We start from the raw sequence: 25,721 nt of genomic DNA on the forward strand, positions 1-25,721 counted from the left end.
AGAAATTTATCTATTTCATTTCTCAAAATGTACCCCTGCCCCAAGCATGTCCTTTGATAACCCACTGCTCTACAGCCAGGGTGCCGTCTTCACTGACACGGGGTCTAGGAGTTGGTTTGCCTCTGGAGAATGGAATCAGCATGAAGGTGCAACTTATGAACTTTACCCACAAAAGATCACAATTCGTTTTATCAGTAAGTCTGGTCATTGCAGCAAGATGAGAAATCGAGAGCAAATCACTATACAATGTTCAGTGAAGGAGAAGGCACTAAATAAATACACGACCAAATAAAGATGTCTTCTCTTACCCTCACACAAAATTCAATCCTTCACATTTCCTCTAAGACTAATGATAAAGTTGGCTTCTGGGGTTGAGGGGGTAGCGAACGTGTGGCACACAGATGAGCGATTACTGGGGAGATCAAGAGATCAATTCCATTAGGTAGAATGAAAATGTGAACACTTCAATAATTTTAAAGAGAATGTAGAAATAATCAAATCACTACAGCACAGATGCACTCAATTTTAATCTTTAATATCTAACATTATTGCTGTAGGAAATTTCCCTCTGAACCAGGAATAGATGCTAATTACATAAAAATATACATATATAAAAAGTCGTTCTCCATTTTCCCAGGAAAAGAACAATTTCTAGAATATTCAAGTGTTTTGTTTTAATCACAAAGTCAAAGTCTTGGTCATCTCATTTATTAGCTCTGTAACTTACATATTTAAATTAAACATTAGACAACCGTTACAACTTATAAATGTAAGATGCCATTATTGAGTAAATAAGATTCTTCTGTGAGTGAATGTATCCCTTCTCCCACCCACGTATGGAGCAGCAATATGGTTAGTTTAATTTTATGAGTATATGATCTATTGCTGCAGATGCTAATTCTCCTCTCCCCATGTTTATTCGTATGTGTGTGTGAGTTGGTTAAACCTCATCAGGATCAACAGCAAGAGGAGGTGGGCTTGGGCTTCCGGTGCAGACTGACGGTGTCTGTCTGAATCAAGTGATCCGACCTATCCTCAGTGGCAAGCACTCTTCGCACCGCTTCCTCAAAGGCCGCTGCCACGTTCGTGGCATCTTTTGCACTGGTTTCGAAGTAAGGGTAGTCGCCGTTGTCCCGGCACCAGGCTTCGGCTTCTTCTGCAGACACCTGCCGTTCGTTTATGTCAATCTTGTTGCCCAAAATGACAAAAGGAAAGCTTTCGGGCTCTTTTACATCTGCGTAATATATGAATTCTTTCTTCCAGTTACTCAAGTTCTGGAAGCTTTGAGAATCATCGACACTAAAAGTGAGCAGGCAACAGTCAGAACCTCTGTAAAAGGGCGTCCTCAGGCTTCGGAATCTCTCCTGACCGGCCGTGTCCCAAATCTGCATGGTCACAAAGTGTCCATCTACCTCCAACTCTTTATTTAAAAATTCCACACCTATTGTATGGAAGAGCTGGGTGTCAAACTTATTAGTCACATATCTGTTCATTAGAGAACTCTTTCCAACTCCACCATCTCCAAGGAGAATTACTTTAAAAAGTGAGGATTTTCCTGCCATTATTAATCTCAAGATCTCTGACTTCAGAACCCTGTAAAATAAAAAGGTACCATTACATTCCTTTAGACCTGTACACTGCTCCACACGATTCTAGAAATATCAGCATTTAAGGGGAATAAACACAGAGGCCCAATTCCTTTCTGCACAGAGAATACCTAACAGCGAGAGCTGTCATTTATGGAGCACTCAACCATGCGCCTGGCCTAGCCTGCCATTACTCCCTGCGGCAGCTGGCGAGGGCCCAGTCTTGCCCTTCCTTGGGTCTCAGCTGGCTGAAGCTGGCACTCCAAGCCAAGTCTGACCCCAAACACCTTGCTCTCAACCGTTTCTCTCTACTCACAATAAGCCCAGCCACCATTTGTTAGAGATGTAGTAGGAGACTGGAGTAGGCAAGTCTGGGTGACAACCTCAAACAGCCCTTGGTGACACTGTGACAGACACTGTTGACCCACGGCTTTGCTCTCCTGCCAGGGGTTTCCTCCATGACCCCCGCTTCTTCCAGTGCTGTCACCATAGGAGCTGGTAACCAGGAAACCAGACACAGAAGCTGACTGATTTGGCCGTGAACAAAAATAAGCCAACCACTGAGTAAATGAACTCTATTCTCTTCATTGGGAACACTATGTTGAGTCTGCCAAAATTAACGTCAGCAGCAACAGATTTTAAACATAATGTAATCTAGCACATTCTACCCACAGACTCATTCTGCCCACAAGTAGCGTGAGCCAGTGCTGCTACTTGTGTGTTTCAAGGGGGAATGAAGTAACCCTTAAATAAAAACAAGGTGCTATGTGTACCCGCTTAGGGGAAACCCTGGGGCAGGATTAAAAACCTTCCTACACTACAGGTGGGACTTCAGACGCTCATTTATAGATGGCTGCTTCTAAGTGCTGTTCCTATTTAAGCTTCTGTTTTAATTCTTTATTATGGAAAATTTCAAACATACACAAAATTTCTAAATGAGAATAATATAATGATACCCCATGGGCCCTAAACCTAGCTTCACCAATTACCAACTGATGGCAAATCCTATTTCCTCCGTAACTCCCCATTCTCCCTTCTCCCCAGTTTATTTTGAATCACACTATATCACTTAATCTGTAAGGTTTTATTAAGTGGCCGTTAGTATATTAAAATTTGTAAAAGAAGACAACCTTTAGAGTGGCACTAAGAGAACCTTCCGCAATGGTGGAGATGTCTTCCATCTGCGGCGTCCCATATGGCAGCCAGTCACCACAGTTAGGCTACTGAGCACTTGGCATATTGTTGGGGGGAGTGAGGAACTGAATTTTAAATTGGATTTAATTTGAGCTAATTTGAATAGCCATATTTAGAGAGCCAACAGCTATACTGGACAGCACAGCTCTAGAATAAAAATGGAAATGTAACGTGAGAGGAGATATTGGGAATCCCTCAATGGGAAGATAATTAAAACATGAACAATAATTGTGAAATTACTAGGATGAATTTGCAAAATCACTGCAGTAAACGTTACCTGGCTAACTCCTACTTATATGCAAATGTGACCCAGGGTAATGTAACTGAACACTTCCTATAACGTGCAAGAATTCTGTATTTCCAGCTATATACTCTTCCGGTAAAAGCTGTAGCAACTTGTCCCTAACTCCAACTGGCTCTTTTAAATTACTCCTATAGTAATTACTGCTATAATTAATAAAATTTAAATTGGCCAACAAAAGTCTGAGGCAATCAAGGTACAGACCGCTTGGAGACTTTTTTTATTTTTTATTGATTTCAGAGAGGAAGGGAGAGGGAGAGAGAGATAGAAACATCAATGATGAGAGTGACTCATTGATCAGCTGCCTCCTGCACGCCCCACACTTGGGATCGAGGCTGCAACTCGGGTATGTGCCCCAACCAGGAATTGAACTGTGGCCTCCTGGTTCACAGGTCAACATTCAACCACTGAGCCACACCAGTCGGACCCTCTTGGAGACTTCTGACTGCCAATGGATCACCCTGCCCAACGCCCAGACTAAATTAATGTTAAAGAGGAAGTTCAAACATTCTCAAGCCTCTTAATTTCCTGGCAGATGTAAAGATGTGCTAAATCGGTTCCTTTGTTTAAATCTTTGCAGTCTTGCTTAAACAACTTCCAGAAACAGGAGAAACAAAACCGAAAAAGCACACCAAATATTCTGACTTAGGGCGAGTATCTGCCGAATACCCCTCCTTAACATTCTCCAGCGGTTCTCCACAGATTCAAGTCTGAGTCCAACTTCTAAGGCAAGACAGTTGGCCCTGCTCCCCATTCTCGGCTCAGTCCTTCAGAAAAGCAGTCAGATGGAACTGAAATTCAATTCCACTTGCCCAGCCCACTCTCCCTTGCCTTCGCCTTGGCACACGCTGTTCCTTCTGATGGTGCTCCCACCCTGCTTCACCTACCACTGCTAACTAACCTCTGGGCCCTCAGAACCACTTGGCACGGTCAACAACACTGAATACTTCCCCCAGCAGCTCCCGTCCCCAGGTTGTTCCTTTCACACAATGTTTAAGATATGTGAACACGGAAGTTCCCTGTTGTGTTAGGAGGGTGGAACGGATGGGCGTGATTGTAGTCTATCATTTACCCCAGTATTTTACTAGGTCTCTAACTGCCTTACCAGACACAAAGTTTTATTGTACAGCACTGATGGTTAGAATCTCTACATCAAATTATAACCCAGATTATGCAACCTAACAACCTCTCTCAGATGACTGGTTGTATACATCTACCAAATTAAGTCTTAGAAGTTCCTTGGAATTTGTCGTTTATAATTTTATCAGGACACGTTGACAGTTCGTTTCTTTTTTCGTAATAATGTGAGATTGCCTAGTTTGTGCCGTTATTCTGATGAAACAAATGTGGGGAATGCTAGACCCACACACCAGGCAATAGGGCACAATGTTTACATTTCCCATCCGTAATTTGGGGCCTCCCAGATATCCAATTTGGGAGTATGCTGGCATTTGCTAAAGCAACTAATACACACACATCTCTCTGATTCTAACTGTAGCGTTGTATATAAACATACATGGTGATACAGGTAATTGTATAAAGCATCTCATTTCCGCCAAAACCGATTTGGCTCAGTGGATAGAGTGTCAGCCTGCGGACTGAAGGGTCCCGGGTTCGATTCCGGTCAAGGGCATGTACCTGGGTTGCAGGCACTTCCCCAGTGGGGGATGTGCAGGAGGCAGCTGATCGATGTTTCTCTCTCATCGATGTTTCTAACTCTCTATCTCTCTCCCTTCCTCTCTGTAAAAAATCAATAAAATATATTTAAAAAAAAAAAAAAGCATCTCATTTCCCAATGACATCTAACAAAACGTAACTTCATGGAATCTATACATTAACAGAACCATAATCAGCTTACAGATATTAAAAATTTTTCCTTTTCCTTTTCTAAAAACAGTAAAATCCTTTGAAACTTCTTCAGTTCAAGCTGAATAAATACAGTATCCTGCCATGTTATTTTCAGAACTTACCTTAAAATGTAACATCAAGTCTTTCATAATCCACAGTTTGGAATGATTGCCCAAAGGCAATAATCTTCATCAAAGTTAAAATAAAATTTTAGCAATTCAGCTAAATTCTATAAGGAGGTCTGCATAAGAAAAGCGTACTATCTAGGTCATAAATCTCACCTTAGTTGTTCAGTTCAAGCATCACCATCATCTGCAAAGAAAAAATAGAAAGCTCAGCTTAGCAATGTACAGGTTTTTTTCCATAATTTTAAGAGTAAACACAAGAATTAAAATGTGAAAGAAATAGCTGACTTCTAGTAGCCACTAAATTCTTAAATTGAAAAGGAAAATCAGCCGAAACCGGTTTGGCTCAGTGGATAGAGCGTCGGCCTGCGGACTGAAAGGTCCCAGGTTCGATTCCGGTCAAGGGCATGTACCTGGGTTGCGGGCACATCCCCAGTGGGAGATGTGCAGGAGGCAGCTGATCGATGTTTCTCTCCCATCGATGTTTCTAACTCTCTATCTCTCTCCCTTCCTCTCTGTAAAAAATCAATAAAATATATTAAAAAAAAAAAAAAAGAAAAAGAAAAGGAAAATCACACCTGATAGCTGCCCGTGACCTTCCTCAGCCTAAAAAAAGTCCTAGAATCAAATACTACACATTAATCATTGTAGAAGTCTTTCACCTGCCAACCCTGCTTCTCTAAGCTTCACACTCGGCTATAAAATTGTGTTAAATTGAAATGAATGTAAAAATATATCATTCATTCTTCAAGTTGCTCAAATTTTGCATAGCTTAGAATAATCATATTCCAGAGAATAAAATAAAATTAATATAAACAAAGAAAAAAGGGCCACGTGAGGAAGGAACATCAATGGGACACAGGAAAAGTCAGTTTAAGGCAGCAAAGAGTTGTGAAGCTTCTTTCTGGGCGGCCAAGGCCAAGGTGAAAACTTGGAAGGAGAATTGGTTCCTGGTGTCAAAGGCCAACGAAGACCAACTGGAAAGCTACTTGACATCCTGAAGCTCACCAGACAATGGTGACAATACCTACCTCTCAGACTCTTGGGAAAATTCACTTAGACGTGGACAACAGGGGGAAAGCGATTCACCACTGCACCAGGCTCCTCATAGGAATGCAGGCAGTTTCTGTGGAATGAATATAAGAAGTCTTTACTGGCAGTATCACAGAAAGGCTTCTGTTATGGACATTTCTTCAGTGGAATTTCAGGAAGAGTTATAGGCAGAAAAGTGAGAGAACTATACAGGCAGACAATAGGAAGCCAAAGGATCCTAGCCCTGAAGATCAAATTCAACGTGAAGGTTTCCCAGTGACGAATGCGGAGCTGTGCTAAAGTACTAGCCATTCTCTAACCCAGCCGTGGGCAAACTACGGATCCGCCCCATTTGAAATGAATAAAACTAAAAAAAAAAAAACCGTACCCTTTTATGTAATGATGTTTACTTTGAATTTATATTAGTTCACACAAACACTCCATCCATGCTTTTGTTCCGGCCCTCCCTCCGGTCCAGTTTAAGAACCCATTGTGGCCCTCGAGTCAAAAAGTTTGCCCACTCCTTCTCTAACCAATGGTTTCAAGCCCTCTGTCCTCCTTAAAAGCGAAGGGCATTTTTGTGGGACTTACATATAATAGTCCTTAATTTATAAATTCAATCGATGAAAAAAGTGACTCTTCAAAATCTTGACATTTCGGAGTTAAGGATACAATAGTATAATACAGGCATACCTCAGAGATATTGGGGGTTCAGATCCAGACCACAGCAATAAAGCAAATACCACAACAGATCAAGCCACATGAATTCTTTTGTTTTCCCAGTGCATATAAGCGATGTTTACACTATACTATATAGCCTATTAAGTATGCAATAGCATTATGTCTAAAAAAAAATGTACAGCCCTAGCTGGTTTGGCTCAGTGGATAGAGCATCAGCCTGAAGACTGAAGGGTCCCAGGTTCGATTCCAGTCAAGGGCACATGCCCAGGTTGCAGGCTTGATCCCTCATAGGGGGCCTGCAGGAGGCAGCTTATCAACGATTCCTTCTCATCACTGATGTTTCTATCTCTCTCCCTCTCCCTCTCTGAAATCAATAAAAAAAATTTTAAAAAAATAAAATAAAAAAACAACGTACATACCTTAAGTTAAAAATACTTTATTGTTAACTATTTTGTGAGCCTTCCATGAGTCATAATCTTTTTGCTAATGGTTGCCACAAACCTTCAATTTACAAAAAAACTGCAATATCTTCAAAGTGCAATAAAGTGGGGTATGACTGTACAGAGTAATAGCAACAACAATGCCAACACTGTTAGCCCTTATTCTGCTTCACGGCATTCACTCCTCACAAGTCTCTATCCCCAGACTGCAATGACACTGACTCAGAGAGCTTACATACCTTGGTCAAGGTCACACCGCCAGTAAAAGGTATAAATGAGGCAAGAATGTGGCAGGCTGCTCTAGACCCCAGCACTTAACCCATGAGGCTCAGCTGTCTTGCATTGATGTCTGAGGGTTTTCCTGTTGCTGTGGTGGGTATAATGCAAAACAGCAGTTGCAATGGTAAGAGTCTTTCAACTGCTCACTTTATTTCAAGATCTGCTCAAAACCGTTAACTTGACAGAACTAGCAGTAGTCAAGCCATTGCCTTCCTATATAATAAAAGGCTAATATGCAAATTGTCCCCTCTACCAAGAGCAAGAGTTCAACCAGGTGACGGGGGCCAGCCAGCCAACTGCCTGCGGCCCCTCCCCCCAGCCAGTCACACCTCTGATAGCGCCCCCCTTCGGGGCGGAAGGGCTGGACCCCACCCGTGCACGAATTTGTGCACTGGGCCTCTAGTGTAGTATAAAGTACATCTGAGTGTGCCAGAGTTTTATTAGTTTCAGTAGCTTAAACATGTTTTACATGAAATGTCAAGCCAATGTTTGCAGAACTCTAAAGGACCACCCCAGAAGCCTAGCATTTGGTGAAGTGGGTGGGAAAGCAGTTTTTCAACAAGCACTTAGTGAGTGCCTACTGTGTGCCTGATGCTGAGGATGTGACACCCAACTCATGGAGCTGGAGGTTGGGGAAGATGACAATCCACACCAATCCAACTGTGGAAAGTCCTACAAATGAGAATCTGGACTTGGTGTAGAATACAACTATTTGCACTCAACCAAAAACCAAGGAACCACTCAAACAGTGCAGCATCTGCCCTGGTGAGAGATGCGATGTGTAAACCTTCGGCTGCCTCAGGCAGACCCGGGCCCCTTGTGTGAGCATCTCAGGAGTAGCTTGGAGCTGTGTGTGATTCTAGCCATCAGGGGGACGTCAATTTCATACACCGCGACTCTGTAACACAGCCAGCTACCTCACCTGCCACTCCGTTAAAGAAAAAGTGGCAACTCCCAGCGCCAGAGGAAAACTGGCTGTGTCGACAGTGTCAGTGACAGACTAGACGCCAGTGTCCAGTGTGGGCTGTTCCTAAGCCATCTCTCAGTGTTTATTTCAGCCGCACGCTGCTCTGAGAACACAGCCTCACCAAGGTCAGCCTCCACTACAGGTGGACTTGACCCAGGGCAAGTGGGTTTAACCACAAGCTAAGCTCAGCAGGAGAAAACTGAGAAGAGAGGAGGGAGCCAGGAATCAGGGAGAGGGACCAGCCCAGGCCAAGGCCCTGCCAATGTAGACTGGCATGTACTGGGCGAGTCCAAGGTAGGCCTGAGCACCTGGAGTCTGGAGAGAGGCGAGTTCTATGCGGATGGGACTGGGGGGAGAGGCCTGGAGCAGGCAGGGCCTTAGATGCCAAGGAAGGATTTCTGGAAATGACCTAAATGCCTAACTGGAGACATAGAACTGTAGAAGTATACTGCTGAGTGATAAGCCCAAATACTAGGCACATGGTGATCACACTATGAAAAAGCTTACAGATTTATATTAAAGTCTGCAAGAAAACCTAGAATATTCAATACTGAGTTCAATCTTGAAAGTTGTGATTTGGCTGCAAAGTCATACTTTTTTTAAATATCAAAAGTATATAAAAATGAATCAAAAGCTTCATTTTCACTTACAATCTAGCTTGACTGAATGCTGCAATTAAGTAAAATGGAAATCATCTTTTAAATTTTCCTTAAATACTGCTATCCACCATGCCTCAAGGACATTTGCTTCCTAAATTTTTCTATAATTCTAAGATTGAAAATAACTCAATATGACACCAAAATTACAAGCAACAAATCAAAAAATAAACTAAACTTCATCAAAATTAAAACTTTTGTGCTTAAAAGTACACTATCAAGAAAGTGAAAAGACAACAAACAGAATGGGAGGAAATACTTGGAAAACAAATATCTGATAAGGGACTTGTACCCAGAATATATAAAGAACTCTTACAAGTCATCAATAAAAAAAAAAATAGCCCAACTTAAAAACAAGGGAAAATGGTCAACATCAATAGCCAGTAGAGAAATGCAAATGAAAACTTCACACCCACTAGGGCAGCTAGAATAAAAAAGACCATAACAAGTGTTGAAGAGGTTGTGGAGAAACTGTAACCCTCATACACTGCTGATGGGAATGTAAACTGGTGCAATGATAATAAATAAGAGCCTGGCTCAGTGGATGAGCGCCAGCCTGCAGACCAAAGGGTCCCGGGTTCGATTACGGTCAAGGACACGTACCTTAGCTGCAGGCTCCTCCCTGGCCTGGGCCCTGGTCCAGGCTCATGCAGGAGGCAACCAGTCAATGTGTTTCTCTCACATAGATGTTTCTCTGTCTTTCCCTCTCTCTTCCACTCTCCCTAAAAATTAATGGAAAAATATCCTCGGGTGAGAATTAACAAAAACAAACTGCCGGGGTCCAGCCCCAGCGGGTCCAGGGGTCCCCAAAGGTGTGGACGGAGTCGGCGAAGAAGGAATGACGTGGAGGCAGCGTTCAGTTGATCAGCAGCCTAGCCAGGATCTCCAGCCAGGATCTCCAGCCAAGTTCTGGTCTGGATCTCCAGAGAGGTTCTGCTTCAGATCTCCAGAGAAGTTCTGGTTAGGATCTCCAGCCAGGTTCTGTGGCCATGTTCCCTTGCTAGATTCTCCAGCCAGGTTCTGTGTCCATGTTGTCTTGCTAGGTTCTCCAGCCAGGTTCTCCAGGTTCTCCAGCCAGGTTCTGTAGCCAAGTTCCCTCACTAGGTTCTCCAGCCAGGTTCTGTCCAGGTTCTCCAGCCAGGTTCAGTCACCAGGTTCTAGTCAGGTTCTTTTGCCAGTTTCTGTAGTCAGGTTCAGTCCAGGATCTTTTGCCATGTTCTCTCCAGTGAAGTTCTTCTGTCTGTAGGTTCTGTCTTCTTAGTTCTGTGTTCTAAGCTCTGTATTCTAAGTTCTGACTCTTGCTGTCTTGTTACATCTGTATTTATACCAGTTGATTCAATCCTATCAATCTCTATTACAAAGGTTAGGGCATTTCTTATCTCCATTCCAGGGAGTAAAGATTATGTAGCTTAAGCATGATTGTTCGTAGTTAAAGTGATTAATTACCCACCTGGCACTAGTTAAGAGGTTTTATTCCCTCCCTAACTTCAGGGGAAAATCCCTACCTGGGGAAACAACCTTTCTCAGAGACCTTGGTTAAAACACATAGTGCCAAGAAGGTGAGCAAACATATTAAGAACAGTATGCCATATATGCCAGGTCCCTTGAAACAGCAAGCATGGACCGGCTCCCGGCAACAAACAAACAAAAAAAGTTAAACACAGTTACCATACGACCCAGCAATTCCTCTCTTAAGCATATACCTAAGAGAAATTAAGACATGCATCCACATAAATACTTGTACGTGTACATTTATAGCAGCATTATTCATAATAGCCATAAAGCAGAAACAACCCAAATGTTCATCAACTGATGAATGGATAAACCCCAAATACATTATGCTAAGTGAAAGAAGCCAGACACAAAAGGCTACATATTATATGATTCCACTGATATGAAATGTTCAGAACAGGCAAATCTATAGATAGAAAATAGATCTGTGGTTTCAGGGAATGAGGGGAGAGGTAAATGAGGAGTGACTGCTAATGACTACAGGTATCTTTTGTGGGAGCGTGAAGATATTCTGGAATTAGAGAGTGGTGATACTTGCTCAACTTTGTGATTATACTAAAAACCATTGTACTGTACATATTAGAAGGATGAATTTTTATGGTGAATTATATAAAGAATATAGATAGATAGAGATATACACACACAGCCTAAGGTCTTATTAGCAACAAGACCCTAAAATGAGATTTACAGAGCCACAAATAATCTCCTTGTCCCTGCAGCAGTGTCTTTTTTTTAAAATACATTTTATTGATTTTTCACAGAGAGGAAGGGAGAGGGATAGTTAGAAACACAGATGAGAGAGAAACATCCATCAGCTGCCTCCTGCACGCCCCCCACTGGGGATGTGCCCGCAACCAACTTACATGCCCCTGACCGGAATCGAACCCAGGACCCTTGAGTCCGCAGGCCGACGCTCTATCCACTGAGCCAAACCGGTCAGGGCAGCAGTGTCCTTTTAAATAAACCAGTTCTAAGCACAATCGATAGTATTTTAGGATTACAATACCATGTGCTGGCACCAACACACCTATACGGCACACACTAATCTCAATGGGAAGCAGATACCTCAAAAGTAAAGATAAAAAGACAGCACTGTTTGTCAACCCTTTCCTTTTTATAATACTATTTTCCCAACTCTTCCACTGCGTACTTTTATCTTGCACTATCAATTGCTTATGGATAACTCATCAGTAGTAGCCTTTTCTCTGGCCTTCTCCAACCCCTTGCTGGTTTCCAAAACCATATACCACAACAGACCAAGAGGGATTCAGACCCAGGCATGGAGAATATAAATCTCTTAACAGGAATGTTTAATTAAAGGTGGACATTTTTATTGGTCATGGATCTAATTGTCTCCAAACTAAACCCACTTATGTCTTTATGATTTTTATTATACAAAATTTTGAACATGGCATTCAAAGAGCTATCCAACCTCACTTACAAGCCTGCCCCCAAGTATAACCCTACAAGCCACCAACCCCAACCCTATCACGGCTATTTACTGTCCAGCCTTTGCTCAGGCCCTTATCTTGGCCTGGGAGCCCCCTCCCTATACCTGGACAGCTATGAATCTCCCAGTCATGCAAAGGCCTAGTTCAGAGCCTTCATCCAAGCCTTCTATGCCTTCCCTGCCTAATCTTTCTCTTCCCTCTAATCCTTTCCACCCCTATCGCAGCTCTCACTCACTTATGCTCTAAACCAGGGGTCCTCAAACTTTTTAAACAGGGGGCCAGTTCACTGTCCCTCAGACCGTTGGAGGGCCGGACTATAGTTTAAAAAAAAAACTATGAACAAATTCCTATGCACACTGCACATATCTTATTTTGAAGTAAAGAAACAAAACGGGAACAAATACAATATTTGTATTTGCACGTGGCCCGCAGGCCGTAGTTTGAGGACCCCTGCTCTAATCAGTCTGTTGTGTCTGAGTCTGTCTAACTCCCTGGGAGGGACACACAACAGCGAATGCCACCATTCATTTGCCCTTTTTTTGTTCTGCAACATCATATACAAAACTTTACATATGGTGAGGTACCAAAGTGTTAAAACTGAGACCAAACTAAATTACTTCCTCCTTTATTCTTGTTATTATTCTATCCTTATTTTCTTTTGTTTTGTTTTATTAATCCTCACCAGAGGATATTTTTCCATTGATTTTGAGAGAGTGTGTGTAAGGGAGGAGAGAGACAGAGAGAGAAACATCACTGTGAGAGACATTATCGATTGGTTGCCTCCCACACAAGCCCCAACCAGGGCCAGAGCCTGCAACCGAGGTATGTGCCCTTGACCGGAATTGAACCCAGAACCCTGCAGTCCGCTGGCTGACGCTCTATCCACTGACCCAAACTGGCTAGGGCTATTCTTATTTTTCTATTTGTACTTTCTGTACTTACAGTTCTTTGTTTCTCTAATCAGTCAGTTCCTCCCCCATTTTACTTTTGAGGTCTATTAAAATGCATGGGAAAGGACAAAAAAATTGATTCTTACTTGCAAGTCTAATGAGAAAACCACTTTAAAATTAGTATTGCTGGCTGCAAAAAGTACAAGGTTGCAAAAAAGCAGCATTCCTCTAACAAGCAGCCAAAGGGAGAGTAGGCTGGGTTTGTACACTGCTGTTCTCAAAATTTCAGAGTTTGAAACACATACTCTGTGACCCCTTGACTAGTTCTCACGTCCAAACACTTAAGTTGAATTTATCACTCTTGGTTTAAATTTAGAAACTGTTTTTTCCAAAAAACACATACCTTTTCATTCATCCTAAATGTCCTAGTTAGAGGCATACCACATATTTCATTTCAAAGCTTGAGAAACTGAGGAGGCTCAAAGAAACTAACCAAGGAAATAAAGGCATGGATAATCTCTAAATTATTTCCATTTTTACTGGAGCTGTATTTATTTCCTTATAGTATCTTAATATAGGTGTGTGTCAGCCATTCCACTCTTGTTTCTGGTCTTCCTGGTTGCCTTGCTGAAATATATAAGCAAGAAGCAAGTCAACGAAGTAATTAAGTCTATCTCTACTGCAAGATGTCGGCCAGGAAAAAAAAAAAAAAAAGGAAGAATTAGGCAAAATACCATAGGAATAGACCAATTTGGAGGCACAACTTGCCAGATGAACTAAATGATCCTAGTCTATCACTGAGTATTACCTCACAGAGACAGCTAGAGAGGAAAAATACTGAAGGCAAACCACACTTCACATTAGAGCAGCTCAACCTGTCTAAAGACTTCATTTCAATCAATCTCTCTTCTGAAGATGAGTCATCTAATTAAACTTTTAGGAAATACCTACAGTTTTGCTTAAAACAAGGCAGGGCTGTAAGTACACTAATCATTAACAATTGTGGAGAGAGTGGGGAAGGAGAAGAGGAAAGAAGACATTTGGTTAAGGAAGCAAATCTTCTTAAACCATCCTGAAACTGTAGAGCAGCAATGTCTGACAGAACTTTGTCTGCAATGATGGGAACATTCTATACCTGCGCTGTCCGATACGGCAGTTACTAACCGTACATGGCTACTGAGCACTTGAAATGTGGCTGATCCAAATGAGGAACGGAATTTTTTTTAATGTTTTTCTTGATGTCAGAGAGGAAGGGGGAGGGAGAGAGAGAGACATCAGTGATGAGAGAGAATCATCAAATGGCTGCCTCCTGCATGCCCCCCACTGGGGATGGAACCCAAAATCCAGGCATGTGCCCTGACCAGGAATCAAACCGTGACCTCCTGCTTCATGGGTCGATGCTCAACCACTGACTCACAGCAGCCGGGCTTGGATTCTTAATTTTATTTCATTTCGGTTAGTTTACATTTACATTGCTACGTGAGTTCTGCATTCAACAGTGTGCATATAGTGTGTGCTTACCTGGGAGTCCATGAAGGAGCTGCAGGGGGGAAATGCACCTAGAATCACATGTGAAATAAGGATGAGTGCAGGGATGGAAGCATGTGAGCTGGAGCTTTTCTCTGGAAAGAGTCAAAAAAGGTTTCATCAGATTCTTTTTTAAAATATATTTTTATTGATTTCAGAAGGGAGAGGGAGAGAAACATCAATGATGAGAGTCATTGATTGGCTGCTCCTGCATGCCCCCTACTGTAGTTCGAGCCCACAACCCGGGCATGTGCCCTTGACTGGAATTGAACCCGAGACCCTTCAATCCACAGGCCAACGCTCTATCCACTGAGCCAAACCAGCTAGGGCTCATCAGATTCTTAAAGGAATCTGGACCTCACGAAATGATCGATACGTGTCTGCATCATTCATATATCATGTGTGACCCATTTGTGTAGCTCATGACACTCTCACTTTCGTCTTTACTTGGCATCACTATTTCCTATTCTTCTCTCCCTCACTCGTGAGATGTTATTAATATTATGACCATGAACTGTGATGGTTCAGTGAACAGACTTACGGGAAACTGCTAATCCTGGAAGTGAAGATAATGTTTGTTGTGCTTAATGAGACCTTCAGAGAAACAAGTATAAATGTATCTATCTGTATTAAGACACTTACAGGAAAAGGCACTTACAGTGCTTGACAATAAGGAAAAGAGTGGAGCAGTTCAAGGTTTCATTTGGGGAGACAGAATTAAAATGCAAAGAAACAGATACAGATCAAAAGACAGAGATGCAGTACTGGGAATTAGACTGGCTGTTTCAGGAAGAATGCATTATAAAAGAAATGAATTTGAATATGCATGGTAGAACAATACATTAGAGCAGCTAAACACAAATTAAGCATGATCTGCAATGATCTGCTGTAGCTTAAGGAAATGTTGGTTGTGAGTCCTCTCAAATTAGATAAGAAACCAGATGTCTTTAATTTGAAGCAGAAAAGTGTCAGGGCTGGAGGTCTTCCAAATCTACTCAGGGAAGAGTTCGTCTACAAACACTGCCCACGAGGGATGAAGCCACAGCAAAGTGGAACTTCTTGGCTGTTAGAGAAATTAAGTAAGGGAAGTGGAAATTTCCCAAGCAGATATATTTCAAGAGGACAGCTTTATGTCTGGCACATAGGACTCTGCTAGATTAAAGGCCCCCAGTCTGCAGTGAAGTTGTCACCAGGTCAAAATGAGAAGGCGCGGCTCAGAGGTTGAGCATTGACCTATGAACCAGGAGATCACCATTCCATTCCCAATTGGCACATGCCCAGGTTGTAGGCCCGATTCCTGGTGCGGGGCGTGCAGGAGGCAGCCGATCAGTGATTCTCTCTCATCATTGATGTTTCTCTCTCTCTTTCCCTCTCCCTTCCTCTCTGAAATCAATAAAAATATATTTTTTTAAAAAGACAATGAGAAGAATGTAAGAGTGCTGCAGGTAGCTTTCCAGAAAGTTCACTTCATCCTACTTCTCCATCAATGATGCCTTTTTGTCCCCACCAAGGTAATGCAGATGACTTTGCTTACAAAAACCTTTCCACGCCCAACCTTACTGTGCCATCACTACCCATTTCACGACTATGCCTGATCACCCTCCACTCTGCTCATTACACACAGGCTCCCAACTTCATCCCCCGACTCCTATATATGCAGAAGTCCCCAGACAACTCCCAGTGGCCAGTCCAAAGGCTTTTCCTTAGTCCTTAGATAAATGGCCTATGGCAGTGATGGTGAACCTTTTGAGCTCGGCATATCAGCATTTTGCAAAACCCTAACTTAACTCTGGTGCCGTGTCACACAGAGAAATTTTTTGATCTTTGCAACCATCGTAAACAAAGACTTATATTTTTGATATTTATTTTATATATTTAAATGCCATTTAACAAAGAAAAATCAACCAAAAAAATGAGTTCGCGTGTCAGAGGTGACATAGGTTCGCCATCACTGGCCTATGGCATATGCACTCCTAAAGCGAATAGAGAGAAAAGTGCTTCTCTTAGGGCTTCACAGTGTATGCTTCTAGAAACGACCCTCATGGCTAACCAGTGTCCCCACCTGAGGCCCACCTAGTAGTGAATTCTCTCGGATGTAGCCATGTGTCATGACATAAAATCTTGAAAGGGTACTCAGTCATTTTTTGTTTGTTTTTTACAAAGCAAACTATGATTTTTATTGTGAAATTATCATAGATGGAAAATTAAATCGAATATTTATTCTGTCCATTTCATTTTACAATAATCTTACCTTTTTTGTACCATGTATTTCAATTTGCCTGTTTAGTGAAAATGAAGAAATCTATTGTTTTTGGCTTGTTTTAATTTAACTTTTACTAGTATCATTGAATTTAAGACCCCACCATAAAATTCATTGCCAACAACCACATCCTAAGCCCCTAAATAAGCATTTTTTAAACAAATAAGGCAATGGAGGCTCAATTGGGAAAGAACCTTGCAAAGTAGCACACCTCTAGCTGGAGACGGAAGACCTTCCAGTCTTAGCCAGGACTCAGCCACAGCCTAGCAATGACCTTGAAAATGCTTCCGACTTAATGGTCCATAAAACTACCCCTGACAACAGTTTCCACCTTCTCTGGCTTTCACCACCCCCTTAGCTTTCAGCAACCTAAGTGGCTCCCTTTTCTAACAAGCTCTTAACATTGGTATATGGCAAGGTTGAAGCTGTTACCTCTTCCCAAACCGTATCTTCCTGGGATATAAAACCCAGTGATTTCAAAACTAAAGTCCACCTCCACCCTCCCACCCTATCGGGGCCAGACAAGAATTCCAACCCCTTTTATAATATACTAGAGGCCCAATGCACGAAAATTCATGCAAGAGTAGGTCTTCCTTCCCCCAGCTGCCAGCACCGGCTTCCCTCTGGCACCCGGGACCCAGGCTTCTCTCCTCCGGCCGCTCTCCAGCACCCGGGACCCGGGCTGGCTTCCTTCCGGCCCTGGCTTTGTCAGGAAGGACATCTGGAATGACATCCAGAAGACGTCTGGTCTGATTAGCATATTACCCTTTTATTATTATAGATTCATCTGGTACCCTGCTGGCAGTTCAAATTCAACATAACTAAAACCAAACTAATTATTTCCCCCATTTCCAAAAATCTCTCTTACCCCCTTCATTCACCAACACAAGAAACATGTCCACTTCCCTACCTATTACTATTGTAACGTTTTCTCAAATAACAAATGCTATGACTGGAATAACATTAGTCGCCACTGTTTACCAAATACAGTCAAACCTCAGTCTCCAATGTCCCCCATCTCGAACATTTCGGTTCTCTACCAAGTTTTTCACAGAAAAAATAAAATGTCTGGGTTGTGGACCCGACAACTCTTTCATGCTGATACACCAGCATGACAAAACAAAGGCCACAAACAAAGGAGAGAATGCCCCAGTATGAGTCAGTTTACAGTTAAACCTCACCTTGTTAACATCTCAGGAAATAGAGCTGTGACTATTTTCGTGTGTGTGTCTGTGTTTTGTTTTGTTGCTTTTGTTGGCAAAATGGATGATTCGCACAATTTTAAAACATAAAGAGGCCATCAAGAGTGCTAATGTCGCATTATTCACTGTGACCAAGACATGGAAGCAACCAAAGTGACCTTTGATAGAGGACTGGATAAAGACGATGTCGTACATATACATATTGGAATACTACTCAGCCATAAGGAAGGATGAAATACTGCCATTTGTAACAACATGGATGGACCTTGAGAACATTATGCTAAGTGAAAGAAGTCAGTCAGAAACAGCTAAGAACCGTATGATTTCACTTGTATGTGGGACATAAAACTGAACACAAGCAGCAGTGTGGTGGTTGCCAGAGGGAAGGGGGTGGGGAAACAAGAGGGTCCCAATATAAGGTGACAGAGAAGATTTGACTTTGGGTGGTGGGCACATGGTGCAACATACAGATCTTGTAACATAGAAACCTACACCTGAAACGTATATGTTCATGCTCACCAGTGTCACTCCAATAAATTTAATAAATAATTTTAAAGAGTGCTAATGTTGCTAAGGGTGTAAAAGAAACAATGATCACAGGCGACTGAAGAGGTAGAAAAACTTGTTGATTTAGATAAATGAAAAGCAGTTCGCTGGGGACAGCATTTTGGAGGTAGCAATATGGGGAAAAGCGAAGAAAGTGAGTTGGTTAAGGCTAGTAGGGGTGGTTCAGTAAGTTTAAGAAAAGAATGTGTGATTATAGATTAAACAGTACATTAGACATGTACCGTATATAAGAAAGGTTAAAACAGGGGGTTATTTGGGGATCTGGAACGAATTTATTCCGTTTGCATTATTTCTAATTGGGAAAAAATGATTTGGTTTTCAAACAAATTGCTTCTTTTTTTTTTTTAACAAATTGCTTCTTGAATAGCCTTCCGGAACAAATTTAGTTCGAGAATTGAGGTTGCACTGTATCTGGTAGGCATATCGCACCTTCAAATCACCTGCAAGTTGGTGTTTTATAGTTCAATAAATGCAAGTTCACAAAGATTAAACAGCTTCCCCCAGTCTAACCAAACAGGGCAGGTCAAGTATGTGTTACTTTCACTCCCACCAAACGGCAAAAAGGACTGAAAATGTACAAACCCTAAAAAGACAACAAGAGGGAACTACAGATGAGACAGCAACAAAATTGAGAAGATGGAAAACAAATGGTCCACCAGTGACAAACTAAAGAGAGCCCAGCCAGCATGGCTCAGTGATTGGGCGTCGACCTATGAACCAGGAGGTTATGGGTCGACTCCCAATCAGGACACATGTCCGGGTTGCAGGCTCGATCCCCAGTGTGGGGCGTGCCGGAGGCAGTTGATAATGATTCTCTCTCATCATTGATGTTTCTACCTCTCTGTCCCTCTTTCTTCCTCTCTGAAATCAATAAGAATATATTTTTTTTTAAAAAAAGAGAGAGATGAGCCCTGGCTGGTTTGGCTCAATGGACAGAGTGTTGGCCTGAGGACTGAGGGGTCCTGGGTTCAATCCCAGTCAGGGGCACATGCCCGGGTTGTGGGCTTGATTCCCAATGGGGAATGTACAGGAGGCAGCTGATCAATGATTCTCTCTCATCATTGATGTTTCTCTCTCCCTCTCTGAAACCAATAAAAATCTATTAAAAAAGTGAGAGAGAGAGAGAGATAAGGAAACCTAACACACTTGTTGACACTTATTCAGGCAGGTGGGCAGAAGCGCAAGGGATTCTCTGAGAGGCAGGAGACCCTGTGACCACCCTCTGCACCCAGAGGCCCCTTTCTCCACCAGAAGATCTATTCCCTAAAGAAGTGTGAGCAGCCCTGGCTGGTTTGGCTCAGTGGATAGAGCATCAGCGTGCGGACTGAGAGGTCCCAGGTTGATTGATCCCGGTCAAGGGCACATGCCCAGGTTGTGGGCTTGGTCCCCGGTGTGGGGTGTGCAGGAGGCAGCTGATCAATGATTCTCTCTCATCACTGATGTCTCTATCTCTCTCCCTCTCCCTTCCCCTCTGAAATCAATAAAAATATATTTTTTTTAAAAAGAAGTGTGAGCAGCAGAAAATGGGAATGGAACACTATGGACAATGAGGGAGAGGAGATCAAGGGACAGTTTGCATAGGAAACGAGCAGGGTGGGCTGTTTTAAATTTCTGAGGGAATCAGAAAGGAACTGGACACCTGCAGGACACCATGCAAACTGGCTCCCAAGGGAGTTCCCAGTTTCAGCATTACATCGTAGCACATTCCTTTCGATGACGTCATATCTTTGCAAATCTGGTTTGCCAGGGTTGGTGTGAGAAACTCAAGTACTGCTCACATATGAATGTGGAACAGGATAGGAGGGTGGCAGCTGTTTGCTCCAAAACAACTATTTATGAAATTTTATTTAAGAAGACTGGAACTCATTCGAGAATGCTCTGCATTTACTAACGTATGGATCTCAAGCAGTTCTGTTCTGACTTGCAACTAAACCATGTATGTATTTTTACACATAATCATCTAATCACTGCTCTGATTACACAAGCCTGAAGCTGCAAAGACTAGCTCAGTCACCTTATAGCACACATACCCCAGTAGGTTCTAACTTTTTTGAGCCTGTTATATCATTTAAGCATTCTTCTATTAGAGCTTTACATAGCAAGTTCTAGAAACAAATCTCTAAGGTTTTTTTCAGGCTTCTCTCACACTGATAACACAACCATGCTTATGAAAACTAACCTAAAAACTAACTTCGCCTCTGGACCCAAAAGCCGAATACAATGCATATGAATTTGGAACTTAAAGTGTTAGTTCAATTTACACTGAACAGTTCCATTTGCTAGTTTACACTGCTCTGCTACCCTTCACACCTGGATAATGACTATGGCCATGGGATGAATGAATCAAGTTGTGTCCTACTGTTCCTCCATCCCTTGTCAAACAATAACGTACATTTGTAAGGCAGCAGGCCTGGGACAAAAGTGAAGTCTGTGTCCAGACTCCTCAGGATGAAATGAGCTGGGGTGAGCGAAGCCTCCACTGTTTGCTTCACTTACACATTTCTTCCAAAACATACAGCTGTCTCTCTCCATCCCATGCTGATCTGTTACCTTACTTACATTCATTCACAACTAATCATCCTCTCCACGTTCATGATACACAGTAGCATTCAAACCCTGGACCCATCACGGTCAGAAAGAAACAAAAAGAGATGGAATAATCCAGAATGTGGAAATACACAGAGCTCAACTTGACAACATGTACAATATCAAGATGCACTTTGGAAAATAGATTTCTCCTCCAGGTTATGGAGGAGGCCCAGGCAACCCCAGGCTCCCTGCTAAACACCGCCTGGGACTACCTCCAGCCTCGCCTCCCAGCGCAAGGCAGCCAGGCTTCCTCCTCCTACACACCTGAGTCTCCCGTGGCTCCTCCCTCAGGCATTCTGGCCTTTCGTTTGCATCACAGCTTTCCAAACTCCATGAGGCATTTTGTGAGTTCACCCCTCACCCGTCAAAATCCTTCATAGTCTCTGTTGATGACCTACTTAATCACAAGCCCTATTTTCTTGTCCTTGGTTTTGACTAACAAATTTATTACCTAGCTAGCTTTCCAGTGAGACACATTTCAAACACACACACACACACACAATTCCACTTGGCTTATTTCCAAGAACTACTTGGAAACCAATAATCTGATGTCTCTACGTAGTCATGTAATCTCATAAAAAGAAAGGTGGCCCGCCAGTGTGGCTCAGTTGATTGAGCGTGGTCCCCTGCACCAGGAGGTCGCTGGTTCAATTCCCGGTCAGCACATGCCTGGGTTTCTGAGCCCAGGTTTCAGGCTCGAATCCCAATAGGGGGTGTGCAGAAGGCAGCCCGCTGATGTTTCTCTCTCACGTGGATGTTTCTCTCTCTCCCTCTCCCTTCCTCTCTCAAAATCAATAAAAACTTATTTTAAAAAAGAAAAGAAAAGAAACGCGGTGACCTAATTTGGCCAGAGCAGCCAAGCCAACTACAGATCAAGCAAGACTCCTCAGAGGCCAATGGATGCTCTTCCTGGACCAATTCCCCTTCCCAGAATAAAACGCCTCCAGAAAGAAACGAACACACATTCCTTTGTTAGATCCATGAGCTAGCAATCCACTTTAGGTGTATAATTTAGCATCCCCCACAGCAGACAACTCCTGATGAGAGGCAGAGAAATCTATTCATTAACAAAGAACACGTTGTCCCTGAGCATGAGTCAAAAAGCAAAGCTACGCACAAAAGATGCCATGTTGGCTGCATGAATAACCCCTTCACAGATTCCTCAAACAAGAGCCAGCCCTTTGGGATTCCTCAATCAATCACTCCCAGAGTTCACCTAAAAGTTACACCTGCCGCCAGAATGAAGCGGTACCTATATTGAAGGGCCTAGTCTTAGGCATGATGAAAATGGACTGGAAGATGCAAAAGAAAATGATGCAAAGGCCATTTAAAAAAATATTTTCATCATGTATTTCTTGATTTCCATGATAAAATGCATGCATGACTATTGTCTACTGAGGGGAAATTTAAGAAATTTTATGCTCAACTATAATGGCTACTCAATTTGTTTCTTGTAAATATTCACATGTGGTCAACCTACAAAGCTACCAAAAGCGTATCTACGTTTCCTCATTTCACCTAAGTCTTCACACAGTAAATACTATGATACAGGTACCTGTGTGTGGGTGTGCACCTATTGAGGTTTTTCTAAATCCTCACTAGAGGATATGTTTTCACTGATTTTTTTTTTTTTTAGAGAGAGAGAAACATCAATTGGTTGCCTCTGATACATGCCCCAACTGGGGATCAAAACTGCTGCCTAGCTATGTGCCCTGACCAGGAATCGAACCAGCAACCTTTTTGGTTGTACAGGATGACTCTCCAACCAACTGAGCCACCCAGCTAGAGTGTGGTTTTTTAAAAATATATTTTTATTGATTTCAGAGAGAAAGGGAGAGGGAGAAGGAGAGAGACACATCAATGATGAGAGAGAATCATGGATCGGCTGCCTCCTGCAGGCCCCACACTGGGGATCGAGCCCACAACCTTGGCATGTGTCCTGACTAGGAATCAAAAGATGACCTCCTGGTTCATAGGTCAGCTCAATCACTAAGCCATGCCCAGCCAGTCTGGGGGGGAGGGGGGAGGGTGTGTGTGTGTGTGTTTTTAATAACACCTGACCCCCGACCTTGAGCAGCCCACACAATAAATTTGGTTCCAGGACAAGTCAGAACTTGATCTTATGATTGTGATTAGACTGCATGCTCCCCTTCATATCAGCAGCACCTATCAGCGCATGACAGGTGACTCAGAAAATGCTTATTGACAACTGGAATAATACAGCAACCAAACTCCCTAAGTCTACTTCCATGGATCTGAATGGCTCTCGAGGTCCTTTTGCCACTTTTGCCTTAAAAATTGGATTCTGTTATCCGAAATTATTTGCTCACTCCTTCATCTTTCCAATGAATGTATATGCCTCTGAGTCAAGGGAAATCTCTTCAAGTTCTCAAATTTCCCCACTGCTCTTTCTTAAAATGAGGAGTTCTCCTAAATAGGAAAAGGCCGTTACATTTGAAAAACTACTGACGTGCTGAAACCTGAGCTCTGAGGTTACAGACTGCTGTAAAGCAGGCTTTCTCAGCCCCTGCATAGTGACATTTTGGGCCAGACAACTCCAATGCGGGGCCTGCCCTGTGCCCTGGAGAGTTGAGCAGCATTCCTGGCCTCTACCACCCCCCCCCCCCAAGATGCCAGCAGCACTCCTTCTCAAGAGTGAACCCAAAATGCCTAGAGACATCAAGGGCCCCAGTTGAGAACTATTACTCTAAACTCACACAGGCCTGCTTTGAATCCTGCCTCTGCCCTGTGTGATTGCGGGAAACAGACCTAACCCTTCAATGTCCCAGCAAATTCCTCGTCTGTGAAATGGAGCTAGTAACACAGAAAGGCTGTGAAAATTCAATTAAATGATGTATGTACAGGATTTACACACAGAGAACAGCCAATGCCAGAGCGGCTGCCCAAGAAATGAGGGGAGGTTAAAATTTAACTTCTAAAACCAAAGGAACTTATCTTCAGGCCTCCAGAGTAGTGTATTCTGGATGGAAGAAGTGGCTGAAACGGGAAAAGAAAAAAGAAGTTGGAAAAGAGGGAGCAGCATTCAAGTATTTTCCTAATCTCCAAGAACCCGGCTTGGAATGAAAGCCAAAAAATGTTCTAGTCTACTTAGTTTCATTGGTCCACTTTAACCTTACAAATGCTAAACCAAAAATATCCCCACACCACAAAACTCTGGAAAATAAGAAATCACCAAACCAGAAACATTAAGCAGGAGGAATTTACTAAAATTTCTACACAGAAATACTGCTAGCACCAGACTGCCACACCACTGTCTCCGATTTGTAAATATAAATAAGATACTGAGAGTTCCAGACAAGTAGTGATAACTTCAACAAAAGTTTCTAACCGAGAACCTAAGAACAGTCTTCTTAAAAGTCCCACACTGAGGAGTTATGGGTTTCCTTCACGTCTACAAGTTTAGCTCCAAGAACCGGTTTTTTGAGATTACAGTCAATTTAGAAATTTTCCATTACCACCGTGGCAGACTGAAGGACAGACAAGTTAAAAAATTTTTGTTTAATTTTCCAAAAGCCATCACATTCTATGGGTTTCATTAGGGTTCTGAAAGCCTATAAAAAGCCTGGCCACGTGACAAATTGGAAACTAGCACCAACAACAACAACAAAAAAAAGTCATTCCTCAAAAGAACCTAGGTCACGGGATGTGTCATCACTTAGAAACGACAAAGCCAGTACCTCCACCGCGATGCGGGCGGCACTCCCCATTCTCATCTTGCCTCTTTACACACGAAGCTGGAAGCCAGTCAGGAACCCCATTCTGCAACCGTAGCCAGCCTGAATCAGATAACACCCCAAACCGCCTCCAGCCCCGGCCCTGGCTCCACGTTCCAAATGTCTCGCCTGGGGAGCGCGTCACAATCGCTAACATCAGATCGTGACAGCGCTGGGCATTCTCCACGCGAGCCAGTCGGCGGCCCGTTCGGGTTGGGTGGGCTGGGGGGAGGGGGTGCTCCCAGGGGTTGGGGGGAAGGCTGGGGTAAGCGTGTGTCCCCCGGGTTGTGTGCGGGCCTCCCTCCCGGGGGTGTGGGAATGGGAACCCGTCTTTCCTGCTGTGTCAGTCAGGAGGAGGCAGGGGCGACCAGCCGGGCCTCCACCCCGGGCGCCAGCGACCCGCGCCGGCCCGGAGCGGAGCGCCCACCCCAGCGGCTGGAGACCCAGACGGCGCCGGCGGCCCGCGGGCTCACACCCCGACCGCACGCCCGGGCCCCGGCCCCGGCCCCCGCCCCCCGCCAGCCCCGAGGGAGTCCGCGCTCCGCTCACCTCGCCGCCACACCCAGGACGCCCGGGAGCTCCGACCCGGCCCGGCCAGGGCACCGAGAAAAGCGAGACAGTCGGACGCGGCCGCCAAGGCGCTCCCCGAGCCCGACTCCGGCTGCTCCCGCCCAGCGCCTAGGGAACAACATGGCGACAGGCGGGGGCGGGGCCGAGGGCGGGGGCGGGGCCGGGGGCGGGGCCGGGGCGGGGCTAGGCCGCGGGAATAGGGGCGGGGCCTGACAACCCAGGCCTCGGAGCCGCGCTTCGCCCCGCCTCGCCCACTCCCGGACTGCCAGTCTCCCAGCTCAATCAAGGTTTTTCTTCTTGCGATCGGCTG

The 25,721-nt window shown here is 43.7% G+C and overlaps 1 protein-coding gene across 6 annotated transcripts; it reads right to left on the minus strand.

Moving 5' to 3' along the window:
- Positions 1–509: 509 nt before the first annotated feature.
- Positions 510–25,546, minus strand: RAB9A (RAB9A, member RAS oncogene family). 6 transcript variants are annotated; one of them, XM_036306182.1, is made up of 6 exons: positions 25,391–25,539; positions 14,484–14,584; positions 7,447–7,574; positions 6,086–6,180; positions 5,211–5,241; positions 510–1,593 (listed from the first exon to the last, which is right to left on the minus strand). In XM_036306182.1, the coding sequence occupies exon 6, from the start codon at positions 1,560–1,562 to the stop codon at positions 957–959; it is 606 nt and encodes a 201-aa protein (XP_036162075.1). In that variant the 5' UTR covers positions 1,563–1,593; positions 5,211–5,241; positions 6,086–6,180; positions 7,447–7,574; positions 14,484–14,584; positions 25,391–25,539; the 3' UTR covers positions 510–956. The 6 variants fall into 6 exon arrangements, with proteins under 6 accessions (XP_036162075.1, XP_036162074.1, XP_036162077.1 ...); XM_036306181.1 differs by lacking the exon at positions 7,447–7,574 and adding an exon at positions 13,366–13,589; XM_036306184.1 differs by lacking the exons at positions 7,447–7,574; positions 14,484–14,584 and adding an exon at positions 2,717–2,927 and having other exon boundaries at positions 25,391–25,546.
- Positions 25,547–25,721: the final 175 nt, after the last annotated feature.

Source organism: Myotis myotis, unplaced genomic scaffold, assembly GCF_014108235.1.
Source record: "Myotis myotis isolate mMyoMyo1 unplaced genomic scaffold, mMyoMyo1.p scaffold_m19_p_4, whole genome shotgun sequence".
Taxonomy (NCBI): Eukaryota; Metazoa; Chordata; class Mammalia; order Chiroptera; family Vespertilionidae; genus Myotis; species Myotis myotis.

What these genes read in the sequence shown, in the direction of transcription:
- RAB9A (XM_036306178.1), bottom strand. Translation starts at nt 1,562, where the DNA reads ATGGCAGGAAAATCCTCACTTTTTAAAGTAATTCTCCTTGGAGATGGT.